This window comes from Meleagris gallopavo, chromosome 5, assembly GCF_905368555.1.
Source record: "Meleagris gallopavo chromosome 5, MGAL_WU_HG_1.1, whole genome shotgun sequence".
Classification (NCBI taxonomy): Eukaryota; Metazoa; Chordata; class Aves; order Galliformes; family Phasianidae; genus Meleagris; species Meleagris gallopavo.
Window position 1 is genome coordinate 897,449 of NC_139408.1, and position 26,587 is coordinate 924,035.

General features: G+C 46.1%; 1 protein-coding gene and 1 long non-coding RNA gene across 3 annotated transcripts in view; one reads left to right on the top strand and one right to left on the bottom strand.

Moving 5' to 3' along the window:
• LOC146544200 (uncharacterized) overlaps nucleotides 1–26,553 on the top strand; it is a 46,225-nt gene extending 19,672 nt beyond the window's left edge. For both annotated transcript variants that reach the window (XM_085223857.1, XM_085223858.1), the window contains exon 4: nucleotides 25,294–26,553. In XM_085223857.1, coding sequence (XP_085079983.1) covers nucleotides 25,294–25,648 — 355 coding nt within the window. In that variant the 3' untranslated portion in view covers nucleotides 25,649–26,553. The remainder of the gene's footprint in view (nucleotides 1–25,293) is intronic.
• LOC146544201 (uncharacterized) overlaps nucleotides 1–26,587 on the bottom strand; it is a 39,831-nt gene that overhangs the window by 9,128 nt on the left and 4,116 nt on the right. The window contains exon 2 of the long non-coding RNA XR_014883316.1: nucleotides 1,929–2,075. This is a non-coding gene — a long non-coding RNA (uncharacterized LOC146544201). The remainder of the gene's footprint in view (nucleotides 1–1,928; nucleotides 2,076–26,587) is intronic.

The following is a 26,587-nucleotide window of genomic DNA, read 5'->3' on the forward strand; positions in this document are numbered from 1 at the left end:
TGAATGCAATACAAAGCCAATCACTTCCTCCCCTTGATGGGATTGCAGTGTTGGAATTTGTCTTGACACTTTCTTAAAGTGTAGAGTGGTAGCAGTGTGAAAGGTAAAGGATAAATGCAGGCAGCATCATGTGAGGCAGTAGATAAAGTGATCTTAGGTACTGAAATGTACACGGGAACTAGAAGGAGAAAAGAAAGCTAGGACATTCCAGAATCGCATTCTTATTGCCCTCTATATAACAACTGAACATTTTCTGTCTTTCCTTATTTTTAGTTTTGTCTTCCATTTCTGCCCCCATTATTCTCTGAATTTCAGAACAGCAGCTTTGAATTTAAGTAGCAGCTTGGAGTAAGGAGTTGGTGTAAAACGTAGCCAATCTAGAAAATCCTCCAGATCTGTCTCATCATCCACTTTCTTCTTTCCTCCTCCTGCATTCTACTGATGACAAATAATATTTTGTGGCAAAAAAAATTAGTCCAAATTCTGACAAAATCCAGAAGGAAAAACTAACAGAGACCTCTGAGCGACATAAAAGCTGTGCTGAGATGGCTGGCTGCTGTAGGGCTGCAAAAAGCTGCATCTCAGCAGGTGCAGAGAAATCAACCGTCTTCCTCTAATTCCCACATTTCTGGGAATGCTGAGATTGGTAACAAGAAAAAAACAACAACCAAACTAAACCAACCAAAACAAGAAGGAAAAACAAAACTCCGGTTGTTGTTCTCTGATTGCTTTAAAAGTGTGTCTGTGTGAGTTTGAGAGAAGTGGAACATTACTTGGTTGTAAGCTGAAGTGTTCTGTCTGTGAAAACAGACCCTTAGTAGACACTTTGATTCATTTGGTGATTTTTTTTTTACTGTTGTTGTATTAAACAGCCCAATGCATCTGTACTATCATTTTACAGTTGATAATGGAAGCAAGGTCATTCCTTTAGTCTTCCAAAATAGAGATGCGTTTGTTTGCTCTTGAGAATTGGTTTATAAATATCAGTGAAACATAAAGCAGCACTGGCCCAGGGTGTTCTGTGAGTCTCACACAATGCTGTGTCTTTGCCTCTCTAGTGCTGATCTGTAGACCAAACACTTCTGTGCTAAACACAATAGATTTTTAGCAAATACTAGTAAAAAAAAAATAAGGGGGAAAAGTGGGGAAAAAAAAACCCTGCGTATTTATTTTCAGGAGGTTTTCTGGCTTCGGTTGTGCTAATTACAGTTCCAGAAGCAAAGCATGTCATTCTTCGATTCTGTTCCCCCACCCGGGGGATTATTGTTCTTTGCACACATTTCTCTCTGTTAGTTCATTCGTACGTATGTATGGCATAGCTCATTTTTCCTTGGAATATTAAAATAATATTATTCCTTCTTGCAGAGGAAGGGCAGTTTTTCAGCATTTCACGTAATCCATAAGGCTTTGGTGACAAAGTAACTTCTATGTTAGGCTGTGTTTTTAAACTCACGTTGTCTAACTCGGTGCACGTTGTGCAGCTGCCATCACTGACCATTGCTTTTTAAGCAGCAGCCTTCCCTGTTCTCGTGAAAAGGCTTGCATGATTTTTACCGTGGAAATTCTAACTTAGACTGGATGGCTCTTCTAAGGCATCAAGGAATTTATTATGACTTTAGAGTGTAAAATTTAACAGGCACGTCGTAAGTTACTGAACTGTTTTTACAGAGATTCAAGTTTTTGAATTATAAGTGCTTAAATTCCTGAGTTCCTGATACCATCGCTGATATCAGGTGAAATTAGCTAAGCCCAGAACAAAGCCTTTGAATTCGGGGAATGAGTAAGAGACCAGAATGTAGCCTTTTGACAGGAGAAGGGAACAGCATTTAAAACAAACCTAGCCTGGCCTGCCGACGTGGACAGTACAGTAAGCACAGGCTCTGCAGCTGCGTATGCATAAGCTGTAAATTTGCTGGTGGAAGACTCACCAAAGGCTGTGAGTTTGAGTGCTTCTCTGAGTTAACTGGAGCAGCAGAGGAATCCAGCCGGTCGTGAGCCTGCCTCTGGTTCTCCTTGTTGCCCCAAAGTCTCTCGGAGCAGGCTGTGACAAGCTTCCGCCTTGTCTGGGTTTTCATCTGTCAGGGAAATAAAGGTAAAATAATGTTTAACTCTCAGTCTCCAGTGGATAATAGGGTTTTTTTTCTTTTCTTTGTTTGATGGGGATTTTTTTTATTTAAGGAAGGTCTTTGTTCCTGTCCCAAGGTTGCAGATGGTTTTCAGGGATGAAGATGAACAAAGAATTGTTCCTACTGTGCTGCAGAGCTTTTCCCTCTGAGTATCCAAAAGGCAGCAAATTTCCCAAAAACCAAATGCCGACTCTCAGCAGAGCATGAGCTGAGTTTCATCAACCAGGAGAGCCCGGCTGTGAGGCTCACGCAGACAGACACACTTGCACACGTACCCAGCGCTTACCTTTCCCTCTTCTCTCCACTCAAATAATTAAAAATATCTGCTACCAGGTTGCTTTCTTAGAGAGCATTTCTGTACTTCTGTAAAAGATGATCAGTTTTGTGAACTGTGAGTGCTTAAACTCCCAAGGAAAGGTGTTGTTTACAGCTATGTAGCCTCACTCTGGGGTTGCTCAGCAAAGCGAGACGAGAGCTTTGCCTCCTTAGAGACATACAGCATTTACTTCGATGTCAGATGAAGGTGTGGCAATCAGAAAAAAAAAAGAGCAGGATTATCACAGCATCTTTTTCCTTTTACAAACTGCAAATAAGAGTGATGTTATTGGTAATTATTTGAGACTGGGATTTTTCAAAGCTGCTGAACATTAGCCTCGTATTTAGCCCACAGCAGCTTTCTTTTCCCCTGAGAAATAAAGCTGAACCTCAGCGTAGCGCTATGGCAGCATAAAGTGATTAGCAAATCCCTGCAGCTGGGAGAGAAGGGAGCAGGCACTCCCTAAAATCTCCCTTCTGTAGTTTTATAAATGGACATGCTCAATAAATGACCTCATCTCATAGTGCATGTTGGAAGCGAGGGGATTTACTGGGAAGCAGAGGTGTTCCTAGCGGCCTGTAGACAGTCTGGATTGACAGTAGTGTTTGAAGCCCTTAGGATTCTTCAAACTGCACCAAGCACTGCTCAGGGCCATAGAACGTCTGCAGTCCAGCAGTAGAAATGTTGGTTCCACGTGCTGTTCATCTGAACGAGCCAGTGTTGTGTTTTTGAGTATTGCAGCAACAGTTATGCTGATACTGAATCCTGGATACCTAGCTGCACAGGGGGTTCTGCCTGTGTGTTCTTCCCTAAGGTAGGAACCGGGTCTTTCAGCACAAGAATTGCCTTCTCAGATCAGCTCGGTGTCTGGGATTACCTGGTGAGAACTGCAGGATGAGATGCAGTTGCAGATAAAACGATGCGATTATTCATGTTTTCTAATGAGCTTTTTTATGATGCCTTGTGGTAAATATGATAAGGAGGGAAACGGCAACAGAGAGCAGCTATAACCAGTTCCCTGTAGTTTTGGTTTTCAAAACATTTGTATCAATTTTGGCAAAAAATGTGGGAGTGGTAGCAGCAGTGAACGAGAGAGAGCGCTTAGCCTGGAGTATAGCTTCCTTTGCCAAGAGCAAAGAAATTATAAAAACAAATTCTTGGCTGAAAACTTAAAAGGATAGGTTTGGAATGTTATCTGAAAGGACGTTACAATCTTGGAGCTTCCAGTCATACCCCAGATAAAGCACTTTGTTTATACATTACCCCATTTCATGTGCAGTGGCTTCTATGGTAGGTGAGCTAGAAGTATTCATCCTGGCTATGGAGAACATACAATTTAATTAGAAGTTTGCTTTATTTCCTTCTCGTAATCTGTTTTTGTACATGACGTGCACAATCTCTATCTCTGCAGCAAGAAGTGCTAATTAAACTGTTCAGATACATTTTGTATTGCAGTTCTGGGATTTATTCTCTTTCCTGTGTAAATGCTGAGAAAGCCGAGGCAAAGCTGAGGAAACACTCAGGATTTACATCAATGTGACCTGCTGCACAATCCAGAAGAGGGTTTTTATTAAAACCTTTTACCATCCACTTCAGGCTTTGATTTTAGATTTTATCTTTGTGTTTTGTTTTAAAGAAAATGAGACTTTCAGAGTTGTCAGGATAGGATTAAATTAATGTTCCCATTTTATACTGATGAATTACCTAAAGTGCAGCATTTCCAGAAATATGCGTTCCCTCATGACTGAGATCATAGCATCTAGCATTAACAGTAGTAGAAAAAGCCATCAGCTCGGAGCAAGCGCCGAATACCTCTGTGTGCTGCTAAAAACAAATCACAAAGGGCTGAGCTTAGGCCGTGTGATTGGGGTAAGGGTACAATTCTAGCTTCCACTGAAACTGATAGCAAAATTCTGTAGGCTCCGCTAGCAGCGGGATTTCACTCTGTACAGCAAAGCATGGGAAAGTGGCAGATTCAAAAAACTGCAAGTGTTTTTGAATCCTGGTGCTTTGATTCTCCATCGTGCAAAGGAAATAATTCGATTTTGCCCTTGAATGACTGGCTTTTTTGTTCCTTTTAATTGCGTGGCAATTTGCTATTACTTGCACCTAGCAGTACCGAGAGACTGTAGAACAGAAGGCACGATCTTTTTACATAAACTTGTATTGTTTTGGGGGGATCTACTCAGTACTTCACTCTTTTACTTAAGTGCTAAGAGTGACTCGTGCTGACAGCTGAAGTGATTGCTGTGCATGGAATAAAGCTGACTGTCTGTTTTCTCACTCTGCTTCTAAAATTTATATGGATTCTTGCAGATCTAAGCTGAAATACATAGATTTTTTTTTCTGTACGCAATAAAAATTGTTGATATGTTTTTCTGATGCATAAATGTTTAGAAGACATGGGTAACCATTATTGAAAAGTGAAAAAGAGTGGGGCAGATTTAAAGGCAAGAAATTTTATTTTTACATTCTATTCTTTCTCAATGCTTTTCATTTCTTAAAGCTTTTCTAGTGCTTTTTCCAACTCCCCTTGAAATTAATGAGAACCAAACCAAGTCCCAAGTGCTTTGTGTAGGCCTTAAAAAACATGAAATGAAATGATCTTTCATTGGAGAAGTGACAGAGCTCTAACTTTCAAGCTTGTCTTGCTGCAGAGAGCTAGGAGCCATCTGCTGGTGCAGCAGCTAGGTACTGAGCCCGAGTGGAGGCAAAGCTTTAAGCAGATAGCAGTAAATGATGCTTCTGGCACTACATTTGTTGCAATTTCTGCCTGCTTCCACATTTGAACATTGCTAGAAAGTATGTCTAATACATGAAGCTGACCAGACTTGTGCCGAATCCCACTGGAGATGGTGACAGTGTGGGCAGTTTCCTAATGACCAATTTCCTTAAGAAAGCAGCAAAACACGCACACTCTGAAGGTCAAGGAGAGGAAGGAATGGCAGCACATCTTTCCCTGACATTTCTTATCTCTCTGGTCATTTTTGTCATGTCATTATGAGACACTTACTACAGAAGTTCTGTTCTTGTTTTTTGTCTCTTTTTTTATTTTTTATTTTTTCTATTCCCATTATCAGAAATAGAGGGATCTGTTTTCAGAGCAGCATACTTGAGCAGGGTAGAGATGCTACGTAAGGTTTGTGCTGTTTGGCGGTGAGAATGAGCTTCAAGAATCTTTAGCAGAGGTTCAGTTATTATCTGTCAGTTGCATCTCTAACCATCACAGCTGTGTAGCAGCTTAGGCTCAGAAGTTCCGTGGCATCCCTTTCCTCACATTGCAATCCCTAAGAGCACACTTTGGCCAAAGGTGAAAGCAGTAGAAAAGCTAAGATTTTGTGATTCTTTGGAAAAACATACAGCAACATAAAGACAGGAAGGTTTTTTGACTGGTCATTTATATCGCAGACTTTTTTGATTGCTATAGTACGCCTTTTTAACTGTGCGTAGCGATGGTTTTATCATTTAGATAATTATTTTTGATTATATGTAATGACTATCATTATATACTTTCATACTGAAGGGACTGGAAAACAAGAAATATGAGAAGTGGCTGAAGGAACTGGGGTTGGTTTGTCTGTAGGAGAGGAGGCTGAGAGGAGCCCTCATTGCTGTCTCCAGCTTCTTGAAAGAGGCTGCAGTGAGGAGGGTGCGAGTTGATTTTCTCAGGTGGCGAGAGGGAGGATGTGAGGCAGCAGCCTCAGCTTGTAGCAGAGGAAGTTTAGGTTAGATGTCAGGGAGAATTGATTCACAAAAAAGGTTTCCAGGCACTGGGACGGGCTGCCCGTGGAGCTGCTGGAGGAACCATCTCTGGAGGCATTTGAGAAGTGAGGTTTTGCGCTCAGGAACTTAGGCTAGTGATGGGCTTGGTGGTGACGGGTGATGGTTGGGCTTTTCCAGCCTAAATCATCCTCTGATTCCATAACTGCAAGAAATGCACCTGTGTATGATAATGTCCACTGCTTGATAGAAGAAATTTACCAGGCTCTGTTATCACAGTTATCTGACAGTGATGGGAACTGAAGAGCTCTCAAGATGGGATCAACTTGTGTGCCACATAAGCCAAATGTGTTCAGGCTTAGAAATACAGGAAAAAAACGTGTTCCTGACAACAACCTGTTTTATTTTTCTGCCCTATGTTGCTAGAAGACTTCTAAAGAATTTTTTATTTCCATTCTTTCATATCAAGTAGTATTACTCTATGGTTGAGCCACATACACGGAGACAAATGCTTTTGTGCCGATTTTAGCAAAGCTTGTGATGAATGTAAGTGGAAAAACCCACATTCTTGCTGCACGCTGGAATGCACAGCTGCATTCCCAGAAGAGCCAGCCAGTTCGACAGTCCTCTACTGTCTTTTCTTCTTTTGTTTGGCCTTGGGTTAGGTGACTATGTTTCATTTGTTTCTTTATCTCATTTGCAAGACCATCTCATGTTTGTCACAAAACACCTGTCCGTAGTCCTGTGTTATGCACTGCTTTTGGTCAGAGGAAGTGATTCTTTTCTGGCATTTAGTGGCAGACAAGAAAACAGCATTTCCTCTGTATGTTGGATTACTCAGCAGAAACAGGTAGCTAGCTCCATGCCAAGTGAAATACATGTTGAGTTCAGTGTCAGCCATCTGCCTGGTACATTCAAGCTGTGGCTTGTATTCTGCTGATTCTGGCATTAACGCTGTTTTCTTGGAGAAACACAACGGCTGCCTCAGTAGTAAATCCTCAGACAGCTGTCCAGTTCACAGTACCAGAGCCATCTCACTGTGACTGCAGAGGGTAGCTGATGTTCAGTGCTTCATGTTAGTGCTGAGGCAGGGGTCAGCAAGGGACCAAACAGACAGTGACACGTAGTATTTGTGAGGTGATTCGGACTGTGACTGAGTGCCTCGCTGTGATGGGAGGCTACATCCAGCTGATGATATCCAGCACGGTGTGAGGACCCAGAATCCTGGGGGTCTTTCAGATGTAGGGCTGTACCCAGTGGGGGCCCTGCTACCGTGCGCACAAGTCGGTGTTGTCAGTGAAGCTGTAAAACTTAGCTCTGTATCTTCTATCAGTACTCTTTGATATGATTCATAAAACTAGAGCTAGAGTACGTTAAAATAGTTTATTGTACCTGTCGTATTTTCCCTTCTTTGCAGATAAAAATTGTCATTCTTTTCAAATTAAAAGAAAATTGCAAACAGAGAAGGAAATCTGTATTCTAGTGCAGTGCACTGTCAGCCACAGAATTGTAGTTTTCAGTTACATTGTTTAAGTTGCAAAGAAACACATATTTATCTAAAGTAAGGTAATTTTATAGGCCTATAAAACCTGCATTTTCTCTCATGTTCCTCTGCCCCCAATTTTAGACATTCAGAAAAAAACCTAAAACTGTAAAATAAATCTTCAAATGCTGCAGAAGACCGAGCAGAGCTTTTACTACATACCTCTGCAATTAGAACTAATTTACTGCCCTGTGAGACAGGGGAAAACGTGCAAGGTACTTCTTGGATAAATATACCTCAGTAAGAAAAGCATAGCTGCTCTGTGAAAGTTATCTGCTCGTATTCAGCAAGTATCAGGGTCATTCTTACGGCTACATACCGCAGAGCACTAATTAATGGGGCTGCAGCTGGTGGTACCACTTTGGCTGCTTCAGCCTAGCCTCTTATTCCATATTTCTCAGGTTCGTATGACCAGTCTTGGACCACATCCCATCATTTTTCCCCCAAAGTACAAAAAGTACTTAAGTCTCTGCTGGAAAACTGCCAGGCTTTCATAAAAAGAACAGAGATGGTTTTTTCTTTGCTATTTTTACCTTCTCTGCCAAAAAAAAAAAAAAAGACACCATGTTGTATTGGCAGTTGTATATTTAAAATTGCCTTTTATGTTGAGCTTCTCATCAAGGCATGGCTGGCCACTGTCACTGCCCCACGCACACTTGAGTGCTGTGCTTTGCCATCTGAGAGGTCACGGAGCTGGAGGTGAATGGAGGTAAAACCAGCGTGTGACAAGGAAAGGACCGCAGTGCTGAATGTCCCTACAGAGGCTGTGTGGTTCAGCCTGCGGAGCTGCTGCAAAGGATGACACCAGTGACTCTTGAACGACATGAAGCACTTTTAGCATGTACAGCTGTCATCAATCACCATATCAAAGTGAAGCAGCATATCTCAGTATGTTAGAACTGCACCTCAGAAAGGTGCATTTACTGAGATTAAAAAATGGGACGTGCCGTGGCATGCAGCAGTTTTACCTGTTTATATTGATGCTGCACGTGTTCCACTTCTTGCATTTTTTCTTCTCTTTGAATGACTGTAAAACATTTAGAGCCCGTGAGAGCAAACATTTGTGACATAAATATAACAGAACTTTTAAAATGAGGATGTTCACTGCCAAAAGTATGTAAAAATAAAATTATAAGCAAACTGCAGAACGCCAGAATACTTTGCCAACGCTTTTCATTCTGATGAATTATCATTTAAGATAGTACTTTGAACTACGAGAGTTAAGTGTTTGTTACCATGATGCTGCCTGCCTCTATAAGTTTTGTATTTCCCTTTGAATGAGTGAGTTAATATGACTGGCCCCTTCAGGGGCTACAAGGTCTAATTTACATTGTGCAGAAGAGCTTGCAAGATTATGGCTTTTTGCAAGTTATTACAGATGCAGATAGAGTCTTCAGCCCCAAAGCACCTTGGAAATATCCGTACCTGGCTGTACGGCACCGCCGTGATTTTATTCTTTTAAAAAGAAAACTGCGTTCTCATTGTGAAAATAAGCGTGGAAGTTAGTGGTGCCAGTCATTAGCCAGCAGCCTGTTCCCTGTGCAAGAATAATTTTGGAGATCACGTGGGTCCCCTAAAACCGTTTGTTTAAGGTGTGCCGTTGAGGCATAATTTTAATGTTCACTACCATAGATGTGGTTTGAAATACTTGAATTTGCCTCTGCCAGCCAGCTTGTGGATGCAAATGGAGCATTGGCCTTAGCTGCAGGGAGCTGCCAGGTGGTTCCCAGGAGGTTTCACAGGGGCGTGCCAGAAGCAAAGTCTTCAGCTGGGCTTTTGGTAAAGAGGTGCAAGACTAGCGGATTAGGAAGTGCATGAGTGATAAATGAACTTCTGCCCTCCGTTGTATTTCTACTGTTACTTATAATTCTGTTGCTTAGTGCCATTTAAATATCCGTATCTGTTTATCTATCTATGTACACCCACAGAGAAATGTTTGGGAAACGAGGCTAACAGTCACTGGAATAGAAAGAGCTAGTGGAAGGCTTTGTGAAACATGTCCTGCCACGGGCAGCACGCTTTGCTGTAGAGTGCCAACTGTTGAAAATCTGAGCACTTTTATTCTCCAGTGTTTTTACAATTTCCTAATTCCTCAAAATCTTTATGGCAGTTTTGTGAGGTAATTTTCATTATTCATGCCTAAAAAGGCTTTGTAGGTGAACTCCCGCTTTACTGAAATAATTATAGATGAAGTAACTATAATACTGAGAAAATAAGGCTCCATCATCTTTGATATTGATCCTGAATAGAATATAACTAGTGATTCCTTCTGATGGACAGTGAGTTTTCTCTGGGAACTTGCAAAAGACTTAGACGCTCATGTTATGATGCCCTGAGGAGGATTAGCAGCAAGAGAATTACCTTTAACTTCTTACATGCTGCTTCAAATCATTTACTGGCTGCATGCTATACGGAAGAGAATCTTTCAGGTCTTACACACATGCAGAGCAACACGGACATTTTTATTCATACGCTCCGTGCTAGATTCTGTTAACACAAATCTGGTACTGAGTTGAGAGCTCTTTTGTCCCTGTAAAGCAGCTAACCAAAGTCCTGGACAAGTGCTGAGCGAAGCAGTATTTGGGGGAGCTTGCAGGCTTCATGCTTTAAACAGCAGTAATTTATGGCTTTTGACTGAGGTCATTGCTTGGCACATAGGGATGGCCAATTTGATGGATTAAAGGCTCCAGCAACTCTAGGGCCCTTAACATTTGTAAGCAATCATAGTCTGGCTGGCAGTGACCACAACAAAAAAAAACACAACACACACACACACACACACACAAGATATGTATTCTTGTTAGGATCTATTTTAAATTTGTTTGGCTTTGTTTTCTTCTTGGAGGCCTATAGCTGCTATTAGATACTCTTTGATTTGTTTCCAAGGATGGGTCAGAGTCACATTTTTCTTTGATAAACCTGTTTTATTTCCCTCATTGATGTACACTGCTGAAAGCTGCACATTTCTTTTCAGACCGCTATTGCATTACCACATCAAGGAGAGCTCGATGGGCCAGTTCTCCAGAGCAGGAAAGAAGGATTTCACAGTGACACTGAGAGCACATGCACTGTTTTTCTTCATTATCTGCTGGAACAGCAGGTCTCAATTAGCAGCACCTTAGATATCATCAGTTCATCTACACCTGCGCAGCGTGTGGAAGGCAGTGTTTCACAACGGGCATTTCTCTGTTGCAGAAGCTGTACGGGGGAGTGGTGAGCCCCTAGAGGAAATGCTCTTTCCTAGGTGGACCTGTGTTGTTCATGGTCACCCTGTGCTGCCAAGCAGTTGGTAGTCCAGCTCTGTGGGGTGTGGTCCTTTCCTGCCTCTGGGGGATCTGTGCAGAAAGATCCTTCTCACCTCCAGAAAACACACCCTTGGGAGAGTTGCTCTGTTTTAGCCACTGCTATCTCTTGGGGATGTCCTGAACCCCTTCCTCTCAATTACGTGCCTTTATGTACTCTACTATTTCATGCGGATCACGCAGTATTTTGTAACGCTGGTGTTATTGCATGTTGCAGTGTGAAATGCAGAACATCCTCCTAGGCAGGGGTGGGAGAGAAGCTCTGATTATGGGAAACTCTATGAATGCATTGTTCACATATTTTAAAAGTGAGCAGAGTTCGAGAATAAAATAGTCGTATCAACTACAGTGCTCCACAAGGCTAATAGTAAGGCTGGTGTCAGCATACTGCTGTGTGATCTTGTTATTGAACCTCCTGCGGTAAGGGCGTGCTTTGAAAACTGCCTTTTCTATGTCAGAAGTTTCCTCCTGCATTGTACGGTTGGGAAGGAGATATTTTTCTGATGTATTGTGTAGGCAGTTCAAACAGCAGCAGTAAGAATTCGCAGTTAGAAAAGTACTTAAAAGAGTAATTACTCATTTCTTGTATAGCACTTCTCATCCTCTGGAGTGAGGTGGCCCCTCTTGCACAGGAAAGTATCATTTTGTTAAGACAATCTGCTGGTGACTTTTTTCCTGCGGTATTTCACAATCCCTGGAATTTATTTAGAGGTTATTGGTATGTCTTAAAGGGGGAGATCATTCTCTCTGTTACATTTTAAATGATTAAAATACAAGCTTGAAAATAAATTCCCCAAAACAAGATCTTGTCATTATTGGTTCTGATATTGTTTTGTTCTGTCGCAGTGGCTTGGAGACACGGTGGTTGCTGCCTCCTCAGTGATAGGTGCTGTATAAATGTAAAAACAGGTGGTCCTTGCTTTAAAGAGAAAGGAAAATATTTCTGTGGCACGCAGAGAAAAGTAGATACCAGGAAGGCTGTTGTAGCTTCTGAGCAAGCATTCAGTAGCAGAGTGACGGGTGTGATGAACAAGTATTTGCTGAGAAGATCCCCCGGCTCAACAATGCGTGTGCAATGCTCCTCAGCCAAAATCCATGCTGGGGACATCAGTGCACGCCTTAAGCACTTTTGGGTTCAAACATGTGCATTTCATAGAACTAAGAGCACTCCTCGATCCTGTTCCAGATGTTGATGTTCATCTGACAAAGAACACATCCTTCTGTTCACAGATGGAGGTAGAAACCAGGTTCTGTGTGACTCTAGTCATACAGTGAGTCCCTAGAAGAGCCGAGACTAGGACCTACTGCCTTGTAACCTAGTCAGCTCTCCCTTATTCACGGAAGGGTGGGGATTAAATGAAGTGTTCTCAGACTGCCAAAAATTCCAGCAGACATCCAGAGATCTCCAAACCTTAAGTCTCCAATGCCTTCTCATGAGTCCAGGGCTTCCCCTCCATGCAGCTGCCAAAACCTCTAGCTTCCTTTCACTGACAGTTTCACCAGTGCAGCTGTGTATTTTCAGTGAGTATCACAAAGAAAATTTGGAGGTGGAATAGAATTAAATTTTTAAAACCCACAGGAAAGTTTCTGGTTTGTACATATTAGTCACTCAAGTTCAATTAAAGCTTAATTTCTGGAGAAGTTACCTGATGCTACCGCAGATGATCCAGAGGTAGTCTTTGGATTACACAAGCCTAAGCACTGTCACTCACATCCTGGTTTGAAGCAGCAGGAAATCTAAGGTACCGAAGCTCAGTGACGGACTCACGGAAGGATCCATGTCAGGACCAAGTCTCGAGAACCTCTGGTTACTGCTGTTGTGCAGAGAGCCACGGCAGTGTTCCTGCAAGCCTGGTTCAAAGGAAATAGGGTAATCTTTCAGATGAATGTTCTCCTGCCTTGTAATCCTCACTTTTCTTTTCCTTGTATGTAGCCCTAGGGACAGGTCTGCAGCTAACGCAGATGGCTGTGTAATCCCACTTGCTTTTTAAGCAAAGAATTCTTTAATTTATTTGGACTGTTCTTGTAGCTGGTGTTTCTTCTTGGATTTGTTTTGAAAATATGGGAAGTCAGTAGTGCATTAGATCAGACACCAGTATGCTCTAGATGTAATTGCTGGTTGTGGAGGTGTTTAGCCCTATCAGAGAACTTGTCTGGACAAAGAGAAATTAAAAAGCAAAAAATGACGGCTGAATATAGCCGATGGAAAACTGTATGGGCTTTCATGGGCATACAGCTCTCAGAGGTACAAGTTCCAGCTCTGTTCATGTATCTGTCAAGGTGAAAGGGCAGTGATGGGAAAGAATTCCATCCAGCTTTAATTCATCAAAAAATGCAAAAGTGGATCTTCTGGTGTGCAATCTCACTCCCTATCACCACTTTATTTTCGATCTGTTTTGTTACACGTCCTCTTAGATAGCACCTAGGAAGCAGCGAAAAAATGCACTTGACATACCCTAACTGGAGATGGTGAGAAAATAGAATATGCAGACATCTCAAACAACCTTCTTTAACTTTGTCCCAAGCCTTTTTGCCCCACTCCATGCTCCTGAAATAACTCTGCTGTATCTTCAGCAAGGACTGTACTGAGAGACACCCGGGTCTGTTCTGCTAGCAAGTTTACATGGCTCTTTAAGGCTCCCAAATCTTATCCTATCTATCCAACAAATGAAACCACCTATTAAAACTCTGTGGACAAATCCTGCTGCTGCTTTTTCTATAAAGGTATCACACATTAAATCTGAACTGAAGGATCAAGACACTTTTCCCCTCTGCAGCATGTTTTGGCCATTTATTTTCAAATGAGGCATGGGTGTAGATTTCTTTCTTTATCCTCCTCCCCCTATCGTGGCTGCAGTGAAGAAGTGTAAGCGCAGAGGCCCAGTGGATATGTAGATAGTTCAGAACTGGGTTTTCAGGACAAAGTGTGGCAAGTACAGAAAGTTTAGACACAATCACTGGGATGTGAACTTCATTGACAAGGAGGTTTAGCCCTAGGTGCTACTAGTCCCACTCCTCAGAGAGCAAGACACTGGCTTTCACAGAATCACAGAATATTTTGAGTGTGTCACAGCACAGCTTTTTATGGGGTCCTTTATAGGAAACGGAAGAGAATTAGTTTATATCCCACTTAGAAGAAATGACCTCAAACAACTTCTTCAAAGCTCAGCACAAGTAAAAGCCTAGATGGTTAACCAATTCAACATTTTGCAAACTCTGTCTTTACTCACACATTCTACTGTTCCCAAGCAGATAAAAGACTGGTTTATAGGAGACGATGGTGCAGATGAAAAGAAGCAGACAGTATCTGTTTGGAAGGATACAGGCTCTTCTCTGGAGCAGTTAGAACAACCTGATATTTACCGCATTTCTAGACTGAAGTCGTTTTGCTCTTTTCCTACCCCTATCAGTGCGATCTCTTGCTGAGATAGATCACATCTTCTCCCTGCACAAGTCTTCATGGTTAGTCCTGAAATGCCAGCAAATTTGGCTAATATTGGGTTTTGCAAGCCCAATATCAACTGAGCTGTGCAAATAGCTCATTTCTCTATTTTCCTGGCTGAACTGAAAAACTGAGAAACAAATTATGCTTGTGACAGTGGAACTAATGAATCCTGGCTTCCTGGAGTTGAGTCCTTGCCTGGGAGCTCTTTGCCCACCCCTCTAACCCCTGCTCCCTCCGTGTCCCCCATGACCGCCTCCCCTCCCACTGCCTTCACTTCCCTTACTGCTCCCCAGACAGTAACTGGGCAATGGCAGCACATAGTGTAGTTAGCTCTGAGTTGAGTTGGGCCGGGAGGAGCCAAGCAGTACAAATAACTGCCGTGTTCATTTTGCAGTTCATCTTTCAGTGGGGGCACTAATTTAAGGCCTTTTGTTTCTGCTGAGCTGCCAGTATTCCTGAAGCTTGTGCTCACTTAGCGTTACTGGCGGTGTCATGTCTCTGCAGACTTCATCTGAAACAGGAGGAGTTATCTGAGACAGATGCACTGGCAGTGCAACCACACAAGTGGTGTTACCTAATGCAAACGCCTTCAAATGCTTTGCTTGAGCAAAGATAAAATACTGCTGCTTTGTTTTCCAAAACTTAAGTGCTTGCATAAAACCAAGCAAATACACATATGAAGTGATACTTCAAGCATGCTAGTACCTTTCTGACAGTGTATACGGTTTGTTTTTGAAGAGCAGTGGTTGATTAATTCTTTTTTACACGATTTACAAGTTGAGCATGGCTCATCTAGTCTTGCCTAGTTTATACTGACTTCGCAGCATTTTCACTATCGTGATGCTCTTCCTTTGATGTCCTTCTTATTTCCCCCTGCATTTGACTAACAATCTGTGTTGCTGTCTTAGTAGGAAATGTACAGTATCTTTGAAACTCTGTTGACTTCTCGAAAGTTTACAGAAATAGTCCAAAAATGTATTTCTCCTCCCATTAATGTGGTTTCAGCTGTTCAGGTCCAAGGTAGCTAGCTCAAAAATCATGTGAGAAATGGCTAAGTACACCTTGAGCATTAATAAACCTTTAATAAGCCTTTTGAAGTGCCTTGTCCTACTCTGCCATCTCTTTGAACAAAGATCAAGATTCTGTTGTGCACTCGTGCAAAGAGAAGCTGTGTTTGCCTTGAATTCTGTGCGATCGTTCTGTGCTACAGGTGAGCTTTAGTGCGTTAGTGTTTGCAACGTGGATGCTGAAGAGAGAATTGTTAGGGCAGGAAAGAGATGCTCACTAAGCCTAAGGGAGAATATAAATGCCTCAAAAAACAAGAGAGAGAAAGAGGTGGATAAGTAAGTAATCAAATCCAGCCTTGATTTATCCACCTGTTCAGTACTGCCAGTACTGCCAGCGGTGGTGAATTCCCCTGATGGAAACACCACTGAGTTTGTTGTGTTGAGTTGTTTGTTGGTCTAGTCCTCCTAATAAAAGGCAGAATGCCACTATGTTGGAGCCAATGATACAAATGTGATGGTTGGCAGGGTTGGGCAAGCTCGGGTGCTTCTCCTGATGGAGAGAGAGTGGAAAGGAAGAGAAGCCCCAGAGCACACAAAGAAATCCAGAGCAACTGCTGAGAGGCGGGTGAGCTGGCTGTGAGCTGGCTGGGAAGAACACAGGACCACTGTCCTTTAGGGAAGCCATTTGCTCCTGCCCGCCACAGTGGCAGTCTCTGTTTCTCCAGTTCCTCGGCCGGCTGCAAGTGCAACTCTGGTAGACGTGAAGGAGGCGGAGGAAATGGGTCATTTTGATGTTTTGGATGGGCCGCTTGCCCTGACAGCATCCCTTTGGGCCTCTGCTTAAGGGAGCACTGTGCACAGCTGTTGTTGCTCACACCAATGAAGCAGAGACCAAAAAGCTGTGCACCCTGTTCCCAAATGCAAAATGACCCTATCACCTGGTGGCAGTGTATGTTCTGTCTTCAAACCACACCAAACGTATTCTTAAAGAACTTTTTTGAGTTATAAAGGCCATTTAAATGACATATGACTTTCAAAACAGAGTATTCTACGGGGCCTATATATCTCTCCCCACTCCCATGTTTGCTTTTTCTGCTTTGGCATCTGACATCAATGGCTGTCATTGACCATCTCAACATTTGTATTGCTCTCAGGGGAAACGCAGATCAGATTGCTTAAGCTTTGTAATTTGGCATTGCTGGCATTTTTTGTTCACCACGAGCGTTATGATGATAGTAGTGACACTTTGCAAGTTTTGGAAGAAAAACTGTTAAGAGTAGAATCCAAAACAACCTTGGTGATGTGAATTACTCTTTGAATGAACTCTGTGATGCTGTCATGGAGTTATCTAGGTCAATCTGTGTCCGTGACAGGGGAGCTGCGTTAGGATACAAGATCCAGTATGTTTTATTTGTGCTAGACATGGGGCTATTTGCAGTTATTCATGGAGAGAAATCAAGTGTCAGATACTTCAGGCAAAAGTTTTTGGTTTCGTTCAGAGAAGATGTGACCACAGATCAGAACTATGTTCTGCATGTTTCCATTGAGGCATATTCATTTCCAGAACTGAACCTGCTGTCTTTTTATTTTTACAGCCTCTGATTTAACTAAGATCTGCATTCATTGTTACTGAGCTTTAATAATCTAAGGGTCACTTGAAGGGCTTTTGTTTGAGGGACCTTTCAAGACAAGCCAAGGCAGCAGTTAGAGAACGTTTCTTGTTTGTAGACAAAAATATATTAAAACAACCAAGGGAGCTATTACTCTTCCACATAATTATTTTTAATGTCTCATTGGACATGTATGAAATGCCTTTCAGTTCCTGTGGGAGAATTACTTTTGTGTTTTTACATTTTGCAGCATGGCTTTTGTTACATTTCTGTGCTGCTTTTCCATTGAGCAATGTTCACCCCAACAGGCTTTACAAACAGGAATGGGATCTCTAGGAATACGCTTCCAACCTAACCCAAATGGCAATTAAAGCTTTGTCAGTGGTCAGCGGCCCAATGCCTTGCATACCTTGCCCCACTTTGTTTTGGGCCAAAATCGAGAAGGAACATGGCTAGCTCACAGCCCCAGAACAGCTGCATTTGGTGAGGCAGAGGCAGATTGCTGCAGCAGCCAACATTCAAGGCAGGAGGGCGGACGTGATGAGGTCCCTTCACTTCCACTCTGCAATAAATGCCTGCTGGGTAATCAAAGCAACTTTGCATCCTTGGCATGAAAACTATCTGCGAATGTGCTATTGTGTAGCATTTTCTGGTTACCTAGGAAAGGCTGAAAAGGAATGCAACCTTCTCTTTTATAACAAGAACAAACTGTGGAGAGAGCAGACAAAGAAATTGGAGTAAAAGGGAAAGATGGCATTATGGAAAGGCAGAAACCATCCTCTAGTCATGTAGTTCTAAAATAATTGGTCTTGGCTTGGGGGCATGCATGTTATGTACCCCTTTGCTGCACAGAGGTGCAGGTTAGCAGCTACGTGCAGGTGCTTCACTCGGTCATCTATTTCCTTCCTACTGAATGTTTATGGTCCCTTACATCTGCCAACTTCATGAGATATCCTTTCCATTTTGAATGTTACCCAGGTATTTCTTGCTCAAGCACTTGCCTTAACTCTGAAGCCATCGTGCTTTTCCCAGATGGAAGTTTCTCTGACCCCAAACTGTCAGTGCTCCTCTGGCATGTTCTTTAGGCAAGGTCCCAGGAAGCACCAAGACTCACTCTCAACCTGAACCTGATGTAGCTTAAAAAAGAAGTTACATCTTATCAGTGTGTAGTGCACACAGGTCATTTAGCACACTATGCTGCATGTAGCGGCACCAGGACTTCCCTCTTATCTCCTTTCTCAGGGCTCATGCATCTGCTGAAGTTCCGGTCTTCTCATCTCTCCCTTCCACGGTAAAAGGAAAATCAAAAGTTGACTTCAGGCAGTGCTACTGTAGTTCTGTCTGTATGGGCACGGACACCACTGTCCATGTCTAGCCAGAGCAAAACTAAGAGAATCTACCAGAAGGGATCTCGACTGCTGCCTTTCTTAGCCAGGTGTAAGCCCAGTTTCACATGTATGGTGTTCTCAGGTTTTGGTTAGATGAATTAGCATGTTTGCTATCTTCGGGTGACTGAAGTTGAAGTCTTTCAACCTCTGAGTTTATGAAATTTTAGATTGTATAGATAAGGTATAATTTTTAATATGGTTCGCTTTGTGGAATGACATTGGATTCTTTGTGGATAAGAAGCCACATTTTTAGCAGGGAAAGGCTGTGGAAGCTGCTGCTTCAAAGTAGTATGTGGTAGTAGAAGGAAAGCATTGTGTAACAGTGATACAGATGTTCGGACGTTTTGAGCATGAGTTGCTAAAAATAAGTAATTTAATGGAGCATGAAGCTGTCTCTAGATGAACTTCCCTGTTTCAGAACTTTTGTCTCAACAATCTCCTCTAAGACTAAGGGTATAACTATGATATGTAGTTACTGTTGTCTTAATAATGTCATCGTGAGAGAATGCTCATAAAATATTTTGAACATAAAAATCACTACAAATGCGTACTCTGTGACACGTTCCTTGGGACAAGAACCATAAAACAGACCAGGGAAATTTCTGAAGATGCTGTTAGTTAAGGGCTTCCTGCGGAGCTGATCTTGCAGTGTCGTCCAGAGTTCCCTACCCTGATTTGACAACTTTATGGCTTTGGATTCTCAGTTCTTCAAGGTGATTTAGTCATTGGTTTTTGCGGCTGTACGTCTGGAGACTGCCAGATATAGTTATGTGCAGAATATTTGATTTGACATGGAGTGCTTCTATTCTGGAGAGATGCTGTTGGATGGAGCTCAGAGGAGGACAGCAGGAAAAATGAAAAGGACTAAATATGTGCAGCCTGAATAACGAGTAGGAAAAGCTGGGATGAAAGGGCATCGTGGTCTGCATGGAACTGAAACACACGAGCATGAGAGAGAGAGAGAATTATGTCGTGTTTGGCAGGAGGATGTAATGAGTAATAGATGGAATGATGAAGGGGAAATAAAATTGGCTGAATGAAGAAAAGCTTCCTGACCACGAGATTTTGTTTGATTACTGACATTTCCCAGGGGACTTCTGTGATTTGGGAAATGTTATACAAGAGTATTCGGAGCCTCACAGCGCTCCACAAAGCATAGCTCCCTGGTCACCTAATGACTTGGCACCGAGGGCTGGATAGTGCTTCCCATTTCTAACTGTGTTTGGGGTTCCTTGGATTCCTTGCGTTTGTCGGGCAGCTCTCATCCCCCGTGTGCTGGCTGGCCTAAGGCCACCCTTTTGGTTGGGATCACTAAGAAATACCACAGCTCTTGAAGAAAACCTACCTCCTGTGAGACTGTGAGCTCCACCGTGTGTGCTGAGGCTGTGGGAATGATCCTGTTCCTTTAACACCGAGAGTATTGATTTATGTTCTCGATACATGGCATCGGAGTGGAGCATATTGGAAGTGTGAAATGTTCTGGAGCTCTTATTTGACTGGTGCATTGCTGATGTTTCAACAGAGACTAATAATGTAAGGAAAATTATTCGAGAGTTTACTCAGCTTACTCAAGAGTTTACATTCCCTGATAAAGAACACGTAGCTGTCAGAGGGTGTTCCTGTCACCCATACATAGAATTATTTCATGGTGCCTTGGCTAAAGCTGACTCCAGCAGTTCCTCTGAGAGAAGTTTGTTTGATGAAAAATTAAGCGTGTTTTTAGCTGACATCCAACCAATCTGCTGAACTTACTTTGACTTCTGCTCAGAAGTTTTTGGAGTAAATTGATAACGAGAGTCCATTTTGATTAGAGCAGTTAAGAGACCAGCATGTAAAAACCAAGCAACCCGAAATAGTGAAGACCGTCTGGCTTCTACGAATTGGGAAGTTCTGTTCAGTGAGTTAGAAAAATGTGCTGGTGGTCTGTCCTCCCGGTGCAGCTCTTCTGGTTGGCTTTCGCTGTCTGCCTTAGATGTAAGCAGCCGCTCAAAGCAGTGGAATCTCCTCATCTCCTCATCTCCTCAAATGCACACACAGGTTGCTAAGGATGCCGCTCTTCAGTGGGAGAAAAATTGCTAAGAACTCTGTTTTGAAACTGTGTACAATGGAACGTCTGCTCTTCTCCCAAGAGCTGACTGGTTGGCAATGTGGAAGCCCTGAGTTTTGAAGCAAATCACAAAAAAGTTAGTTTTTTCATGTACGTTAATCCACTAATAAATAATAGTAATAAAACCTCATCATAGGAATACTTCTTTGTCTGAATTATCGGATTTGAATTTAAGAAGTATTACCTCGTGGGGCATGATGAACTCTGTGTCAGTGGGTGCATAACTTGTGCATTCTGAGATATACCCAATGTCTACCAAAGGAAAAATAAATAAATCATTGAGATCTGGAACACTGATCACAATGGAAGTTTCATTGGCAAAGGATTTATGGAGACTTGATGTCAGTATTATGTTTTGAATAAATGCACTGTTGACCAGTATCAGATTTCCATAGGCTTTATCTTGTTTTTCCTAAGCAACTGCTCATAAACTTTTAAAATATCGTGATTAGCATTATGGAGCTACTTGCAAATCTCTTCTTGGAGCAATTAATCTGAGATCGCGTGATCCCTAGAAAGGAGTCACACTTATTTAGCTATTCCTTTCGTTGTTTCATTTAAAGATATATATGTATATGACAAGTTGGCAAGGTTTCTTTTTTTCCCTGTTTTGCCTCTTTGATTCCAACTAACATGTAAAGCACTCCAAGAGAGGTTAGTTGATCACAAAAGCAAGTCTTAGTTCTGATCTGCAATTCACTGAACCCCGCTAGGATGTAAGAGGAGGGTTCAGTGAATTACAGGGAGACGAGGAAGTTGTCAGGACGAGCAGTGCAAGAGTCTGTGACTCCATGGCTACAGCAAGGTCTTGGTGCTTTTAGCTCTTCTGTCGTAACAGTACTCAAGTGAATGTAGGGGAACCCAGCATCCTTCGGATCTGAAGGGAAAGGAATCTCTTGTGTCTCATAACAAATAAATTGGACTTCTAAGGCAAGTTCAACACATGGGCTCCTCTCTCTCCTTTCTTCCTGCACTTCTCCCCACAAGCTTCATCTCCAGCTGTCCGTGGATGAGTCTCAGAAGGAGTTTGGCAAAACAAATCTGTTGGTCGCAGGAAGGTCAGCAGAGGCTGCTGCTGAATGACAACAGTCACAAATGTGAGAACAGCCAAGTCCTGCAGTGACATGCTGGTGAGAGCCATGCAGGCATCTGCACAGTCCAGTTAGTCGTACTCAGCCCTACAGACAGCATCAGACTTTCTGCCACTGCTTGCAGCAGATCTCTCTTGGGCAGAGGCCCTGGTGTCATGGAGCTGCTGGGCCAGGTGTCACACACAGCAGCGACAGCACATAACAGAGGGCCTGGCTGGAAATCTTCTGCCTCCAACAAAAAATACGTTGGGAAGCTTCAGAGTAAAGAGCTGGCAAAGTTCCCATTCTGATCGGAGCTACACTTCTGCTGACTGTTGCTTCTAGCTGACTGGATAAGGGAAAAAATGAGCTTATTTGCTGCAATCCAGGCATATGGACTGTGCATACAGTCTAGAGAGAGAAGAGAGGTGTGCCTTCATATGACTGCCAGTAAGTGCAGGACCAGGTGTACTAATGAAGCTGCAGGGCTGTGCCCTGTGTCCTGGCCATCTCTAATCAGAGACTATGCCTGCTTTCCCCTTGGAGCAAGATGGACTCAAGTCCTCCAGCGCTGGAAAGCAGGCACAGCTGGTATTGAGAAGGACTCGGTTGTGTCAGATCTGCAGGAGAATCCAGGACGGAGCGATTCACGCTCTGTGCCCGTTCTGCAGCGCCCTGCAGGCACAGCCCTGAGGCTGCTGCTGCTGTCAGCTGCACTCGGCCACTGCTCGCCCACAGTGAGCACAGCAGCTTTTCTCTGCTTGCATGTTTCCTGTCACTTCTGAATCTGCAAATGTTTCTTGTACATTTCAGATGTGTATCTGTGCTCAAAGGCAGCGTTTCTCTTAGGATCTGTGTACATAACAGGGACCGTTCCTGATTTCCTTTGTAGTATTACATTTAGAGTGAAGTAAACCTGTGCAGTGAAATCTGCATTCTACAAGAGGGAAATAGGAATTCTTAGCTCTCGGTTTCCATGTATCCATTTATACGATGTGCTGCGTTCTACCGTAGTTTTGTTTTTTTTTTTTTCCTCTCCAAAGATAACAATTTTAATGACTTCCGAATCACTGGGGATCATTCAAAGACCTGGGTATTTCTGTCTATATATCTAAGGGCTTTTTTTTCCTTCATTTTCTTTTCTCAGTACCGAAAACCGTGAGAATTCTATTTCATCATTTTAGCTGCTCCACGAGTATTTCCCTTGCATCACTGAGACTTTCAATACGGCCCACATATCGGATCCGAACGGCGTTGCCGATTGCCGGCTTTCCATTCCGCGGCATCTCGGCCGGGGCCGGACCCGCACCGACGGGCTCCCAGCCGGCTCCCAGCAGCGCGCCCCGTGCTGCGGCGCGGCGATCCGGGCGCCGATGGCAGCGCCGTGCGGCCGCGGGGCCCCGCAGGTGCGGGAGGCGGAGCGCGGATCCCGGCCCGCCCCGCGCCGCTCTCCGGGTTGAGCGCGGGGTCAGTGCCGGCGGGCCGCCCGGGGCTCGGCTCATCAATTTCCCGCGCTCGGTGCCCGCGGTCCGGCGCGGCGCTAATGCGGAACAAATTGAGACGCGTCCCCTCCGTAATTAGTTCCAGCGTCGCGAAGATTTACGGTGGAAGAGCGGCCCGAGTTCCGGCGTCCGGCCGAGACCGGCACCGAGGCCTCGGGCCGAGCGGAGCCGCCGCCCCCGGGGGGCGCTGCGAGGCGCTGCCGGCGGCGCGGGGCTTCCCCGGCCCGAATCCGCTCCTGGAGGAGCGCCGGGTCGGGCAGCGTCGTGAGATCCTGCCGCCCCTCTCTGCCTCTCCGCGTTCCTGGAGAGCGGCTCGCAGCTCTGCTTCTGCTGCTCTTGGCGCTTAAGTAATCAAAGTCTGATCGGCTCCCCGAGTGAAAGGAGACAGATCCCCCTGCGTGCCGCGAGCGGCTCCGACAGCGCCGGGGATTTATCTCTGTTTAAGCCGGTCTCCCCCCGCTTCGAGCCGCGAGGGGATCGTTTATGGAGCTTAGTAAAGCGTGGTGAGAATGGCCGGGCCGTTAACTGGTCGGCACGGCGGCGCAGAGCCGAACGCCGCCTGGGAGGCGCTTCAGGGCTCGGGAGCTGCTCCGCGAGCCCCTTCTTCCCGGTACAACGACCCCGTCCCAGAAATACCCGTCGGTTGCTCTCGTGGCGTTACCCGTGAGCAGGATCGGACGTGGTTCGTTTCCCGGGAATTATCGATCAAAGCCGCTCGGCCATCTTTCTGCCCGCCCGAGATTTGGATCGGACCGAGTTTGGAGGGCAGAGGGTGGGAAGGTCCCGGCCGTACGGTGTGTCGGTACCCGGCAGAACGGCCCCGCGCCCTGCGCCCCCGGCTGTGCGTTCTGAGCCGCGTCGAGGCCGGGATGCGACCTCTGCGGGGCGCGGCGTGATCTCGCCGGCGGGGCCCGGGTGCGGGGTGCGGGACCCCGGGCAGGACGCGAGCGGTGTGCCCGCAACGCTTCGAAGAGGACGTGCGGCCCCGGGCCGTTTCGACCCCGCAGCGGGGGCGGGAGCTTTTACCTCTCGCTGTTGCCGACTGTAAGGAAACGGCTGCGGGAGCCGATTTGACTCCGGCTGTTTCCCTGAAGTCTCCAGCCCGCCCCTCTTCTCGGGCTGCCCCGGTCGGCTGAAGCCGCGTCCAGGCTCGGCTCCGAGGAGCGTCCGCCCGTTGCGTGCCGGCACCGCCCGGTGTCCCGGCGGGCTGCCTCGTGCCGGGAGGAGCAGGTGCCGGGCGCGGTGCTTCCCGCAGGGCCGAGCCGGGGGCCGCCGGGAGGGAGATGCGCTGATGGCCGAGGGAGCTGCTTGCTTCGGCGCCCGGCCGTGTCTGCTGGGAATGCGGGAGGCGAAGATTTGGAAGGGCTACGGTATTCTTCCCGGGCGGAATAACGCAGACCTAAGCGATCGAGAAAACGTTGCTCCCTTTCCAGAATATTTCTCAAATTAGGCTATTAAGAAAAGAAAAAAAAAAAAAGGGAAAAAACGTGCAAACTAGAGAAACGTTCCGTTAAGGAAGGCTTTCTGTTTGTACCAAGAGAGGTCTGGTTTTCATGGGAAATAAAATGCTCTGTTTAAGTTGCACAAGCATTTACATTTAAGTACGTACGTTGTAGATTTTGGAGCCGGCGGTTAACGGGACCAACTCCGCATGTTGATCCGTCGCAGAAAAGACCGGGTCCAGCAGCAGCCCCGACCTTCCCACACCCTTCCACGGCCCGGGACACGGCGGGTGCGGGAGCGGCGGGCTGCGGGCTGCGGGTACACGGCGGGGCGGGGGGCGGCAGAGGGGAGCAGAGGGAGCAGACGGGAGCAGACGGGAGCGGTCTCCTCGCACCGCGGCAGCGGGCTGCGCTCGCTCATCTCCCGAGACCGAATTCGTTTCGTGTGTCCTCACAGAGAGCAGCAGCTCCTTCAGACTTACGCAGCCTTTAATAATGGCAAAGAAACCTTTCGCTCTTATCGTACGCGCAGATTTCTGTAACAAACGCGTTTATGTACACATCAAAGAGGGCGATTTAAAAGCGATTTGTCTGAAGACAGCCTGTGAAAATTTCACTAGTAGCAGAACCCTACGGGTGTTAATCAGTGTAAGGACAACGTGAAATCACACTCGGTTTCGCCAGTAACGGGCCGTTTCGATTTATTTTGTTGCAGCATTTACGATCTCAAAACATCGTTCGGGGGTCGGCGGTGCTTCGCGGTAACCTTTAACGCCGCGGGGAATGGGAACGCCGCAGCGGGAGTTGCCACCGGAGGACATCGGGGCCCACCGTCGCAGCGGCAGGTAACCGCTCCTCGCGGCGCTTTTAGCACCGCAGCTCGGGGGAGCGACTTCTCACCGGGGCCGCGGCGCGGGGCCGAGAGTGCGGCCGGCCGGGTGCGGAGCGCAACGGGAGCGCAGCCACACGCGACCCTGCGGAGCTGTGACACGCGTGCCCTAGGGGCTAAGCCTTCCAGCGGCCCGGTCGAGTGCTTCGGGAGGAGGGGGGCGGGATCCCGCGCTCGGTGAGCCTCTATCGGGGGAGGCGGCGGGCTCTATCGCGCCGGATGCCGGGGTGCGCCTGGCCGCGGCAGGCACGGCCGCGTCCCGGGGGCCTCGCCGTCCGCCCTGCCGGTAGGGGCGGGGAAAAGGTCGCGGCCCCCTGGCTGCCGGGAACGGCCCCCCGCCCGCCGAGTTGCCCGGGAGGGCCGTCCGAGATAATGCGTGAGGTGCCGCCGGGTTCGTGCTGCGGAGCCGCCGTCCGGGTTGGGTAGGGAAGGGAGAGTGCAGGTCTTCCCCGGAGCCGTGCGGGTGAATCCCCGAAGCGGGCGCTCGTTGTGCCGCGGTCCTCCCGCAGCAGCCCAGCCGCTTCCTCCCCTCTAGGCACGGGCTGCTCGGGGGACGCGGACGTCTCCCGCACGGGGAGAGCACCTGGAAAGACACTTTCCCTCGCCGGGTCGGCTCGCCCCGGGCCGGGTCACTTCCCTCGGTCCTGCAGGGGCGGCGGCTTCTCCGCTCGGTGCCCGGGGCTGCGACCCCGCCGCCCTCGGGGCTCCCGCGGGACTTGCGCGGGGCTGCGGGAAGCGGCGCAGCACGTACTTACGGGGCCGCCCGCATCCCTCTGGCGGTCTCGCCACGTCTCCCAAAGCGAAGGGATGTTAGGATGAGATTTAGTGGCGCTTGCACCGGAGGAAGGGTGGGAGGGATGCGTAGGGAAGATATATTCTCCCACAGTAACCTCTCCCCCTCCGTCCCCGCGCCCCCCCTGTCCCCCTCCCCCGGCTGGCCCGGGTCGGTTTAGCAGAGCGGGCTGTGGGCAGCCCCTCGACGAAGGTTGTGTGAATGGAGGATCGTCGCGGCTGACTCCTCCTCCCCTGCGAGCGCCTCTATTTGAGCTTTGCAAAGTTGAGTGCGAGCAGGCAGCCGAGGTGAGGCGTGCGAGGCGGCCGTGCCCCCCCTCCCCCCGGC